Source organism: Antrostomus carolinensis, unplaced genomic scaffold (assembly GCF_000700745.2).
Source record: "Antrostomus carolinensis isolate BGI_N321 unplaced genomic scaffold, ASM70074v2 scaffold12901, whole genome shotgun sequence".
In the NCBI taxonomy this organism is placed as follows: domain Eukaryota; kingdom Metazoa; phylum Chordata; class Aves; order Caprimulgiformes; family Caprimulgidae; genus Antrostomus; species Antrostomus carolinensis.
Window position 1 is genome coordinate 2732 of NW_010296396.1, and position 13841 is coordinate 16572.

General features: G+C 42.5%; 1 protein-coding gene across 1 annotated transcript in view; it reads left to right on the top strand.

Annotated features, from left to right (window-relative positions):
* Nucleotides 1-947: 947 nt before the first annotated feature.
* Nucleotides 948-13841, top strand: part of MBOAT1 (membrane bound glycerophospholipid O-acyltransferase 1) — a gene marked incomplete at its 5' end in the record, with an annotated part of 34917 nt that continues 22023 nt past the window's right edge. The window contains 4 exons of the mRNA XM_029087541.1: nt 948-1093; nt 1588-1665; nt 5936-6031; nt 8728-8739. Of these exons, the coding sequence (XP_028943374.1) occupies nt 948-1093; nt 1588-1665; nt 5936-6031; nt 8728-8739 (332 nt within the window). The remainder of the gene's footprint in view (nt 1094-1587; nt 1666-5935; nt 6032-8727; nt 8740-13841) is intronic.

Sequence of the window (13841 nt, forward strand, 5' to 3'; positions counted from 1 at the left end):
AGCATGTTAGAGTGTTTCCAAGTGAGATCTATCATCCCATCCTGGACTGATAGCTTTGGATAATCTTCTAATCCAAGTAATTGCTTAAATGTTGCAGCCTATTTAGTTTTGCACAGTTTAGGATTGCTTGCTGCTGGAGAGCTCAGGAGAAATTTTTTTTTAAAAAGACTGCAGCTGAATAAATGAATAACTCCAGCTGTCTGGGGTCCAGGCTGGATTTACAGATGTCATATCCTAATGCTGTATTGGTCTGTTAGACACAGCTCCTCAGCTCTGTTGTTCCTCTGACTTCAGGGATTTTTGCTGAGGCTTCCAAAGAGAAGGTGACTTGAAGAAGACAACTTGGTGTCAGTTTTGCTCTGAAGGACACTGAAGCTTTTTCTTGTCCTTGTCCTTGTGTCCGATGGGAGTAGCCTTTAGTAATGGACTGCTTGCTCTCTGCATATACCTGTCTTGTGTTCCCACTACCTCCTGCAGTGGGGCCAGACTGCTTCCCATGCTCTGTGGACATGCAGTAGCCAAAGAACAATTGAGGAGCATATTTCTTTAGCTGTCTGCGTGGTAGAAGAGCGAAGTTGCACTCTTTGCACTCTTGAACTGCCAAAAAACTGGTAAGTTGAAAGGCCTGCTTGGAGGATGCTGTGGAGTGGAAGATTTTAGCTAAATAAAAGGCTGCCCAGTTATTGCTTGTGGAACAGTGTCACATCAGGATTGTTGATTTTGCCCTTGTTTTGGGGATTATGGAGAAAGTCAGGCACCGGGGCAATGTTTCAGAGTCCCAGTTTGCCTCTTGGCCTCACAAACAAGAATACTAACAAATAACTCATTGCTCTCACTTTCCCTCCATCTTTGCCTGGCTCTGCTCTTTGTTGTTCTGAGAATGGAGAGACTCCTTTCCCCCTCTTCTCCAAGAATCACAACCATTTTTTGCTTTGTCTTTTTTACAGATCAACTTTGTAGCCTGTCAACTGTTTGCACTTTTGGCTGCATTTTGGTTTCGTATTTACTTGGGTCCCAGTCATGCCAGCTCCGCTGTTCGCCATGCATTTGCCACGCTCTTTGGAATATACTTTGCTGTCTTCTGCTTTGGGTGGTGAGTATTTAGTCACAAGGCTTGGGTAAAAATATTTTAAAAATCAATATCAGCTTTTCTGGATTAAATCTTTTTAGTTTTAAAACACAGTCTCTGTTGTCCTAAAAAGAAAATTAAAAATTTCCTAACTAACCTATTCCAAACTATTCAAAGTAAAATGAGCCATGAAAGTGTTTGTAAGTGAAGTATTTAATCTGTGATGTTTGTTCTGGAAGTTAAAGCCATACCAGTCTGCTGGGAAGATACCTCTTTTAGAAAAGATGCATCTAGTTTGAATGTATACATTCAATATTGACAATATCTTCTCACTAAGTATTAATCTATGTTGGAGAATCAGGCTATGAGGATGTTCTTGTGCTAATCCATCTTTACTGATACCCTAATATGACAATGTGTTTATTTCATTTGCTTGGGAAGATATTCCCTTGTTCTGAACTGCCAGCCCCTCCAGGTCATGTAGAAATTGTCTAAATACTGACTTTGTTGTCTTCAAGGTATTCCATTCATCTTTTTGTCCTGGTGATGATGAACTATGGTATTATGAATATGGCGAGTATCCCCAACGTCCACAGGTGAGCTCATGTGGCTGCGAGACTGAAGCTGACCCTTTCACAACTCCTCTCCTTTCATGGAGAAGCACGAGGTATATTCAGGAAACACCTTCTCTTCTTTCCAGCCTTTCTTTCCCCATTACTTGCAGGAGCTTTGTTCATCCAGTTACAGAAGCAGCTGTAATCTCCATTTGTGGTTTTTGCATTGATATATTGCATTTCCCTATGAAATTGCTGGCCTTGGAAGTCAGCTTTTGCGGGCTTAACAACTTATGCTCAAACCTCTGGTTTTCTAAACATAAAGAAGTCATATTTTCCTTGGTCTTGTTCCTTTGAGGATTGCTTTTGGTAATCCTTTTTAATGTGTTTTTCCCCTTGCTGTATGGCCTTGAGGTATTTTCCACTTATTCTTGAGTTAGGTAGTTCAAATAAGGTCACTGTGGCAGCTTGACTTAGTGATCTGTGGAATTCAGTCTTGCATTTGATGCTAGGCTTTGAGCTTGAAAAAGTGGAAAGTAACAGAAATGTCACTGCTTTGAAGCAGAAGCTTACTGCATCATCTTGAGAAGTTCTCAACCATGAGATCTTTCTTTTCCCTATACAAATGTCTCGGAGGAAGGAAGACACCCAACACTCCTAAAAGTGCTTTATCAAATGAGTGCCTTCTTGGCCAGAACACAAAAAGCACTTTCATATGAAAGTGAAAAGTACATGATAGTTACATCTGTTTCTCTCACTGAATAAGAGAGAGTTCATGTAGAAGAGCTTCTCTGCTCAGTCACTAAGCCTTCTCCTCTGGGTTGTGTGCTCTCTGGTAGAGGTCAGCTTGTGGGAGTTTCTCATAGAATCCCGGACTGGTTTGGGTTGGAAGGGACCTTAAAGCTCATCCAATTCCAACCCCCCTGCCAGCAGCAGGGACACCTTCCACTAGACCAGGTTGCTCAAAGTCTCATCCAGCCTGGCCTTCAACACTTCCAGGGAGGAGCAGCCACAGCTTCTCTGGCCAGCCTGGGACACTGTCTCACCACCCTCACACCAAAGATTTTTTTCCCAATGTCTCATCTAAACCTACCTTCTTTTAGTTTAAAGCCATTTCCCTTTGTTCTGTCATTAACTGCCCTTGTCCAAAGTCCCTCCCCAGCCTTCCTGGAGCCCCTTCAGGTACTGGGAGGCCACTAGAAGGTCTCCCCGGAGCCTTCTCTTCTCCAGGCTGAACAGCCCCAACTCTCTCAGCCTGTCCTCACAGCAGAGCTGCTCCAGCCCTCGCATCATCCTCGTGGCCTCCTCTGGACTGGCTCCAGTTGCCCCCACTCACTCTTGTGTTGGCAGCTCAGAACTGGACATTGTTAATTAAATTTTGGTTCTTCTGTAAAATAACAGCTCTACAAGAAGCCGGGGAATGAAGGAGTGAGATTCTCATGCTACTGACACTTTCTTCCCATGAGAAGCTGTGTAGCAGTGTCAGAGTTTGCAGCTGCAGGGCCAATCCACCAGCACCCCAAGCCCTTCTCTTCAGAGCTGGTCTCAACTCCGGTTTAATATTGTCTAGGTGAACTTGTTTGCTTCCTATCAATCTGAATAATTAGGAGTTCTTATTTTTAAAACTGCTGCTTTATAGCAGGCTGGAAGGGTGAACTGTCAGTTCTTCCCACTTTACTTTTGTGTCAGCCTCCCTTAACCGCTTGTGGTCAGTTCTGTGGTTTGGTTTGGATGTGTTAGAGATGATTTCTGTCTCTGTGCTCTGCGTGGCTGTTTCTGTAGCTGCTGCTGAATGCTCACATCCACACCAGTCTGGGGTGGGGAATGGGAACTCTTTATTTGCTCATCTTCAGGGCTAGGGCTGTCTGAGGGTCTAATGCTCAGATAATCATCTCTCCTTCTTTGTCTCTTCCTAAAGTGACCCCTCTCTAATATCCAAATGTTGGAACCATCATTTACGATTTATCTCTTATAGTTTAGAAATGTGACCCATAAGCGACAGGCATGTCTATACCAGTCACTAGCATTTTGCACCAGCAAGAGAGGTATTAATCAAGAAGCTTTTTTCCGCCCCCTCACAGAGTGCAAAGCCCAGAAGTCCGGAGGTAATTAATAATTTTAAAAAAAAAAGTAATTAGACAACGTTTATGAAACAAATGCTATCCAGAGACCAGAAGGAAAAGGTGCTGAAAATGTGTATTACTTGTCTCGTGGTCATTGTCCCTGCCCATCACTTAGGGGAAATACAGGAATTACTCATTGTGGATCAGAAGACCCAAATCTACAAGAGGGAATCATTCAATGCTGGTTTATGTCTTCCCAGAGCAGTTGAGGTGGTGGTGGTGGTGGGGAAACAGGCACAGTTTCATTGGGAAACCCCCTCACTCTTACTGTTTAGCCAGTTAGTCACAATGGGAGGAACAGCTGTACACAAATTAAACTGGCTCATACAGTGTCACCCACTGCTGCGAGATAGTAACGAGCTGATTTGAGCCCATGGGAAATAGCAATCCAACGTGCTGAAAAACCTTAGGAGGGATGGGAGGATTGAGCTAGGGCTTTTCTGCTGTATTCCACTAGCCATAGCAGTCTGACTCAAAGTACATCCACATTACTGATTTTGGCAAGATAACAATGTATTCAAGCTGCTTGAGAATAAGCTTAAAAAAATGCCAGTTTAGGACTGGCACTGGATCCTTCATAGTGGAGCTCCAAGACTTGGCTTTTTTTCCCTCCAAAAGGCAAGTGGAAGTGAACAAGTTAAAGAAACGACATAGTTTAACCTGCATGCTCCTTTCCCTGGTTATTTTCTACTAGTTTGCTCTCTGGTGAGGCCACCAGCCTTCGAGGCTTATAAATGGACAAACTAATCCAACATCAGACGTGCTCCCAGCTGCAGCAGCAGTTCGGTATATCCCTCCCTGCTCACCCCCCTTGCAGTCTTGGTGCTTTACCTGAAGCTTTATCTGCTTGAGGGTCATTTTAGAAGCTTCATCCCTTGTGTCACAGTTAGGTGTCTGAGCTGGGTGACTTGCCTTTGGAGAGGTGTTTGCCATTCTTTGCTGATGGGAGGGAGCCCAAGGACCTTGTTGAGGCTGGACTGCATGCCTGACTGAGATGAGATAAGTTCTGCTCTGAATCTCCTGAAGAAGCTGTCCTGTCCCCTCAGTCTGCCTTTCATCCAGCTGTTTGCTGTGGGCTGTGTGACCTGCATGTTGCCTTGCAATCCATCACTGTCATTCACACTGTGGTTCATTAGTCCTCAGGGAGGAAAAACTCATTTCTTTTAAAGCCAGCCATGACTTGACAAAGGCCTGCTTTGTTTTCAGTCATCTGATGACTGTTGTTCTTGTTTGATTTCACCTTTAGATCCTCACCATGATCAATCCTCCCCTGGATCTAGGGAGATCCCAGTTGGCAGTGTGTGCTCCCAGCTTGCCGAGTGTGCAGCCTCACTCCTCTGTGGGTCTTTGCATCTTCTTCTCCACATGGCTGTCTTTTCCTCATGCAGGAGACACCAGTAGACCTGGTCCTGGCCTGTCCATGCACTGTAAACCTTTCATTCTGCTGTCCCAGCTCTCTGTTGCACTTTCTAGTTTGCTTCATTTTGTCAGTCTTGTTTCCAAATATCCATCTGCTTCTTAGCTCCCCCGTACCCTCTTTCTTGCTCTGATAAATACAGGGAGAAGTTAGCTGTAGGAAAGGCTGCATCTGCCCCACCGAGGTACTGAGTGCCTCCAACATACTGTTGCAATCATCTTGGAAATAGAGTGAATTTGTCAAGCTCTTCTTAAGGAACGCTCCTGAAAATATTAGGCTATGTGTGATTGTCTGCCTTTATACAAAATCAGAAGATAGAAAACATCTTGAACTTGAGATATTTTAGTTTCTTGTAAGTCTGAGGAAGAATTGTACGTGTAAATAAAGATAAAAAAGGTGATGGATAACTCGAGTGACACACAGTGTCATCTGGTTTCACATACTTGAGCCAGACAGAAATTTCAAAACAGTATGTGAGGGTGTGATTGAAATGGCCAACTTGAAGTGATCCTATTTCTTCTTTTTTTTCTTTTTTTTCCCCCACTCCCAGCGTGAGGAGACACCTCTGTAATGTTTCATCTGGGTAGGCAAAGCCATCAGTCCTCTTTGAAAATTTCTGCCAGATCTTGTCACGTAGCTTCAGACTTGTTAACAACCTGATTTGCAAAAATCAAACTCCACTCCTAAACAAGCCCGAACCCAATCTGAGTGATTCTAGTTCTTGTTGGTACTTGTGTTGGTGACGGTGTGTTCTGTATTTTGTGTTTTTTAGGTACTCCTTTGTCGTAGCTATGGGATACCTCACGTTGTGCCACGTAAGCCGAATATACATATTTCATTATGGTATTCTCACTACAGATTTTTCCGGGTGAGTGAATCTGCAAGATGGGTCCCGTGTTGATTTAATATTAGTTAAATTTAGTACATTTTAAGAATTTTTGTGTTATCTGGGGAGCACCTGCAATTTTGTTTCCCTTAAGCTTTTTCTAAGACTTTCTTTCTTTCTTTCTTTCTTTCTTTCTTTCTTTCTTTCTTTCTTTCTTTCTTTCTTTCTTTCTTTCTTTCTTTCTTTCTTTCTTTCTTTCTTTCTTTCTTTCTAAGGAAGGAATAAAGACTGTGTGATTTTGGCATTTACTCATTGTTTGTGCTGTTTTCTTGCTAGGCACTGTCTAATTAGGAAGGCAGAGCTTATTAGCTACACTTGCAGCTAGAGCAGTCTGGGAGGATATGCAGGGTTGCTCCCTGATGCTGGAGGAGCACTTACAGCCCTGGCAAGCAGCATGGTTGGTGTTTTGGTCCCTGGTGGGGTGGGCTGATCTCCCAGTCACTAGACACAACCATCAACTCTGGGTTGTTGTTGATCCTTACCCCTGTTCTGATTATCTTGATGCCCCAAATGGGAAAGTGTTTCCCACTCCAGTGGGCAGGGGGTGAGTGACTGGAGGGGTGGGTGGGCAACCTGGGCAGAGGGACATGAGCTTTCGGTGTTGGTCTTACAGGTTCTCTCATGGGGGCAGGTTGTGGCTGCTGTTTGAATAGCACAACTTTATTTTTATATGCCAAGTGTTTCTGTGGAACAATGTTTTTCGTACATACTGTAGGTATATACTGTAGTCTGTGTTTGATTTTGCTGAAGCAGAAATTTTGCAGAAATACAGACAATTAACCCTATTTTGTGAGAGGAAGATATGCTTTTGCAGGATTTAAAAACAATGTGCTGATATGTATTCCACTTGTTTAATTGAATATCTGAATACAAAGTAATTAGTAACATACTATGAAAAATTTCTGCAAACTAGTACAGTAAGTTGTAGATGTGTCTCCCAAACCTCTGCCACGTTATAGGCATAGAGTAGGGAGCCAAAGGTTTTTGCTGTCTGTGTGCTTGTGTCTCTGTGTGAGGTGGCAGCTTTAAGCATTTAATTAAAATTTCAATGGATGGGGAGAAGGCTTCTCTGAGACTTGTGAGGATTTTTGTTAGAGGAGGGAGCAGAAATGGGAACACATACATTTAGAGAAATCTAGTTCTATAGGTTTTTTTTCTGCAGTTCTTTTAATACACAAGAGCATGACATACCGAGAAACCTGTAAATGGGATTGGAATGCTGTAGCTCTGTGTGTGTATGAGACAGACAGGGAAGCATGAGAGTTTGTGCTTTTCTGGATAGTGCATTCAGAAATGCTCTGTGAGGTGTACTAGCTGTCTGTCTCTGAAGACATTTAATAAAGAATTTCTTCATAAGATTTAGATGAGATATTGGGAAAAAAATCTTTGGTGTGAGGGTGGTGAGACAGTGTCCCAGGCTGGCCAGAGAAGCTGTGGCTGCTCCTCACTGTAAGTGTTGAAGTTGGCCTTGGATGAGGCTTTGAGCAACCTGGTCTAGTGGAAGGTGTCCCTGCTGCTGGCAGGGGGGTTGGAACTGGATGAGCTTTCAGGTCCCTTCCAACCCAAACCAGTCTGGGATTCTATGAAAGATCCAGCTGAGACTGGGAGTGGAAGAAGAGGATTGGTGGTTGTTTATATTATAGACTAGGTAACATTTTGTGCTCTCTTGATGGAAAAGGAGATACTCTTATCTAATTATGATCTTGAGAATAATAATGATACTGAGAGAATACTACCTGAACTTCCTCTGTTATTTGATTTTGACTTGATGCTTGAAGATGTAAACCAATTCGTAAACATCAGTCAAGCATAAAACTGACAAGTAGTAAACAACTGGAAAATATAGTATGAATATAAACTACATCTTCATGGTATATTTTAAAAACTAAGAATAAATAACAGTATTGTAGTGGTGTTAATAAAAACTTGCAATCCAAAGTGTTGAAACCCACGTCGGCCTCATAAACCTGCCTTAAAATCTGTTTTCCTCAGCTGTAAATAATACGTGCTGACTGAGGCTTTATGCACACACCTAAACAGATGTGATGACCCAGAGAGACAAAATATGCTCCCTGACCACATTTTTACATATATGAGCAGCAACTGAACCTCCTCTTGCTCGTTCCTCCTGTGTTTGGTGGTAGGGAAGCATTCAAACAGGCCTGTTCCCTACTGGTGACTAGTTAATTCTTCTAACTCATGCAGAGGTTAGGTTTGGTTGCTGACTCCCACAACCAAAGCTGTACTCAAGCTGCTTGCAGCAATTTCTTGATTTAAGTTTTTCGTATATTGCATTGTACTTAGGTGAAAGCTTTTTCTTTTTAAACTGCATGCCAGATTTTAATGAAAAACAGTTCCAGTTTGCTACTTTTTAATTACTTTTATGTACATATATTTTATCAAAGTTCTTTAATTTATATTATTCACAAAAATGTGGTGACGTAGCTTAGGAATTTTCTCTTGACTAGTTTCTGGAAGAAAACAATTCATTTTTGAACACTAATTGTAAAATATCTGAGTGCTGTGCTTCCCCCTTAATTCAAATCATACTTTGAGAAAAACTTTTTTTTTTTTCTTTTGCTTGGCTTGCCATGGCATTTGTACATTGTACCTAGGAAAACTGAACCCTAATTCTTTCTCTGTTTTTCTCTCTCTTATTTCTTCTTCTTTATGCTAAGAGGATTATGCTGGTAAGTTGCCTGGTTTCTATACAACTTTATAAAAAGGGTAATACTGTCGTACAGTTTGGGTTGTTTTTCCTTGTATCACGGGCTCAGAGCAAGTATAGTAATATTATGGCTTTAGGGAGAAATTAGTTTAAAATAAATCAAGGGATCTTGTTTGGGATTTTTGGAAACTAGTACTAGACGTAGTTTCAATCTAGCAAGCTACATGAATGAATGCCACATGCATCCGATCATCTGGAGGGAATTGAGCGGAGCTCCTCATCGGTACGAAGTTGTATGTGCTTTAATTCTTTGCTCAAGCAAGACCACAGAGTGTTTTGGTTTCCTCTTTGAATTCTTGCAGTGTCTGAGCAAAATTTCCTAGTATGGCAGCTCATTCAGTGAATGTCAGGGAATGATTGTGCTTATGTGAGTTTCTTGGTGCCATTCTGTACAGAAAATAAACTTAGTTTGTGAAAATTGCCCCACGCACTGGCAGTTGCTTTCAATCTTCTGCTGGTCTTGGAGACAACGCAGCTGAATTATCAGGGTGACTCAAGCAGTTTTACCTCCCTACAGGTGTAAAATCTGTACCTCTTACATGAGTGTTTTGGTGGACATCACTCTCTAGAAGGAACGGACATCTTTATGTTCGCTCAATCCCAAATGCAAAACAGCAGCAGCATTCTCAACAACCCACTTGGAAAGGGGTGGTCATTGAAAGAGCCCTCTCGAAAAGCCATATAAGCAGATAATTTCATTACAAGTATGTCACTTCAGGCACTGAATTTTTGTTGGGTGGTTACTGCTTTGTTGCTGGCTTTTCCCCTCTAAGTGGCTTAGTATCGACCACAGAAGAAAGGAACAAAGGTACAGCAGCCCGTTTTCACAAAGGAAATACATTTGCTGATGGAAACAAACATAGATGTGCTCTGTTACCATGTTCAAACACTGCAGAAATAAAACCTGGTCCTGCAAGTTCACTTGGTTATTTTTATTTTTTTGTCTTTTAAACATATGAAGTGCAATACATTGTCTGCAGCGTCTGTTCCAGCAGCTCTGGAGAACTTTGGTCTGCAGCAGGTCCCCAGAGGCAGCCCAGCAGCGCACGTGCAGGGTGCGTAAGGAGAGGTCGGTCTGTTTTCCGTGCCCTCTCGCTGCTTGGCTGCTTGAAACTGCACAGAGATCACTCACCATCGGTTACACAGAAGCCCTGCAAGAGCCACGATGTGGGAATCGGCCAGAATTCAAGCAGACAGTTACTACAAGAGAGCTCCACACATCTAGTTCATCCCAGGACTCTTCTCCAGGAGTAAATACTCGTTGAAGCGAAAGGCTCTTCAGGAGCTTTCACCAAAAAAAACCCTAACCAAAACCCACATGAAGCAAATTGGAAGTTGCTTTAGAGGCGTGAGAGTGTTTAGTGAAGTATTTTTCCTCTGTGTGCTTCAGCACTTCTTCATTTTGCTGTCGAAAGCAGAAGTCCCGAGCCTGCTGGCAGTGAAGCCGTTGTGGCCCCTCTGCTCGGCCATCCCCTCGGCAGCGTGTTTAATGTCGTAGCAGAGTGTGGCTGTGTGGACTTCTCCTCGTGGCTTCAGGGCTAGAGAGAGAAACCTGAAATAAATGTTTTGCTGGTTTAGAGTCTTGTCTGCAGTGAGCCTTTTGACTCCACCTCCTCTCTTAGTGAAATCAGGTCAGTGGAAACTATTTCTAGCGAGTGTGTGCCAGACTCCTCCACAGGATTACCTAAGGTCAGACAGACTCTGCGTGGTAAACGTCTTTTCTTATAAGCGCCGAAGCTTGCTCCGTGCAGAAGCCAGCCCGTGATACAGGGAGGATCCCCCCCAGCAGGATACAGCCGATGCTGACATGTGCTTCTGGGCAAATTTGGGGCAAGCCACGTTTAAAAATGACATTAACTGTCATTTGGTAGGCTTCGTTAGAGGGGTTAAAGCCTCTATTGAACATTCTCTGTAAACTCTTGTATCTTTGTCTTGTGTTATATTTCAAGGCATATAGTGTAAAGACAGTTTTGTTGGTTTTGTTTGTTTTTTTTAATTTGTTGAAATTTACTGTTTCATGCTGACTCCATGGGACAAGTTCTTGTGTTCGGTTTGGGGTTTTTTTGCTTGTTTTTGTGATTTTTTTTTTTTTCTTAATTAAAAGTTGGCTGCTACAGTTTGTTTGTAGGAGGTACAACCTGATATTAAGCTCTTAGCCAGTATATAAAACATGAGGGGGGGAATCACACCACAGGTAAATCTAATTCTGTGTGTCTGTGTTAGTGGATGTAGAGAATGTAGAATCATAGCACTTAGCATGTAGCTGCAAAGCGATTGGGAAGTGTTCAAATATGATTGAGTTCAAGTCATTTAGGCTTCTCAAATATGTGTTTTATTTCAAATGCCCTGTTTCAAGGGGTAGATCTTTATGCTTCATCTGTAACTGCAAGTGCAATAGGTAGATTTTCTTCTTAAATTCAACTTAATAATTTACCCCACTCCCAATAACCTGTGCATCTCTCAAAATCTGGGAGAAAGATGATAGCTTTGTTAACTCCCCTTCTCGTTTGTAGCTTTTTCCAGTAGAGTCTAAGCTTTAAAATACTGTAATGTCAGAAACAGTTGACTATCTGTGAAATGATGCTGTATTTTGCATATTAACTCGCTCAGTTTTACTGCTTTTTAAAATTAGAGGTTACCTAAAAGGCTGACCAGAAATAACAATTCACTACTCTGGTAGTGCCAAGTTTTAATAATAAAACTCTGGTATTGCCAAGTTTTAATAATAAAAACTCACATGTGTATTTATGAAATGATGATATTTAATTTTCCCCCTAAATTAAATGTATTTCTCATATCAAATTTTTAATATGGATTCAGGACTCCTGTCCTCGTTCATTGCTTTGCAAATATGGGGAACAGGACTATTTTTCATTCTGGGGAAAAAAAAATAAACCCAAAACAGTCTTAGACTTGCTCTATGTGTGTGAGTGCATGATGAGGAGAGATTGGTGAGTCCCTAGGGAGGAATGGGACAGGGGTGGGTGTGCGGAAGGTGGGGAGACCCACACCCCAGAGGGTGCCAGGAGACAGCAGAGCTCCAGCACTGCTATTGCTTTGTTGTGCTCTGCCCTTTCCTGCAGAGAAGGCTTGGTCCCCCAATGAGGACAAGTCAGTGCGGGAATGGTAGGCAGGTGAGAGAGGAGAAAGAAGCTCGCTGGTCACCTGAAACTGTGCTCACCCTTTGTGTGAAATGTTTAATGAGATTTGATACTGATCTTTTGAAAGATGTAGAGGGTGCTGTCCCATTGCCACTGTACCGCAAGTTTCCACCTTCCTGAGCTGGGCATAGAAGAGAGATGTAGATACATAATACAATGATTCAATACTTCACCTTGAGTGCTGTGTCCAGTTTTGGGCCCCTGACTCCAAGAAGGACATGGAGGTGCTGGAGCGTGTCCAGAGAAGGGAACGGAGCTGGGGAAGGGTCTGGAGCACAAGTGTGCTGAGTTCCCTTGTGGCTGAGGGAACTGGGGGTGTTGAGCCTGGAGAAAAGGAGGCTGAGGGGAGACCTTGTGGCTCTGTCCAACTCCCTGAAAGAAGGGTGTAGAGAGGCGGGGGTGGGTCTGTTCAACCAAGGAACAAGTGACAGGACAAGAGGAAATGACTTCAAGTTGTGCGAGGGAAGGTTTAGATTGGATCTGAGGAAAAACTTCTTCACCCAAAAGGCAGTCAGGCAGTGGAACGGGCTGCCCAGGGAGGTGGTGGAGTCACCTTCCCTGGTGGGATTGAACAGACGGGCAGACAAGGTGCTCAGGGACATGGTTTAGAGGTGGAGTTGGCAGTGTTGGGTTTTCAGTTGGACTCGATGATCTTAAAGGTCTTTTCCAGTAACAACAACAAAATCTATGATCCTTTGATGGCACGAGAAGGCCCCTCAGATATACTCTGTGGATCTCCCTCCCACCCGAGGTGTCAGCAGCATCACTTTTGTGCTCACTTGTCTCCTCTGGTGTTGGGATTTGAGGGAGGCAAACTATCCCTCTTTTCTGATTAAACCACACAAGAGACCGACTTGTTCTGTGGGGTTAGAAGGTGCCGTGAATGAGGCAATGAATGCCTAATATAGATGAAGAGAACTTCTCTCCTCTTTGTGTTTATACTCTGTAGGACTTTAGCACAGGCTGCGCTTCTGCCTCCCTCGGTTAATCAGTACAGCAGGATTGTTTGCATTTTGGTTCTCTCTGGCTTACACTGGGGAGCCCAATTTTCTAAGACAAGTATCTAAATTTAGGCACTTAAAGGCACAGGATTTGGCTCTGAGCCCGAGGGTTAAAGTTCCCCACTTTGCTGTTTGGCATGAAGTGCTCGCTGTAAAAAAACGTATGCAACAAATTAAACTAATTTGAAACGAGTGTTGGTGCTCACCCATAAAGCTAAAAGGTCAGGCACTGAAAAAATAAAAATCTGTGTTTATTGCAGTAGAACTGCTGGTTCACTGACAGCCTCTCTTTCTTTTCTTTCCTGACTAATAATTAGCAATATTTCAGACTCGTTATTATTCAGATTAAAAAAAAAAATCTGCCTTTTTGTACGCTTAAGGAATTGTGATTTCTGTGTCTTTGACAGCAAAGCTACATTTATTATAAATGGGAAAATCTACTTTGAGAAATAAGATCTTGAAGATAATGGTGAAACCAGCTTATAAATAACTGTTCTTGAAAGATGAATTGGGATAAATATTAGAATTACTATTTGACAATATTAGAGATGTCTGGAATGTGAAAAGTCACGTTGAATTCATCCATTCCTTAGCTGCTGCCAGTGGTCTAGGGGAGCCAAGGAGAGCTGCTGTACTCTCGTGTTATGGTTGTGCTTCAGATCTGTGTACATCTCAGCTCCTTCCAAATGTCACCTGCAAGTTTGTGTTTGGAGGTTTCAAGTAGAGCCTGCTGAAACATAGAAATAGTTTCTGATTAAGAAATTGGCTGATATTGCATGTTCTCTCGTTTTGGGTAGAAAATGTAAATTATTCCGCCCATGCAGAATTACATGTGAACTATTGAAAAAGATCAGCCATATTTAGTATTTTTTTTAAAAAGTGACCACTTAGGATGGAAGAAT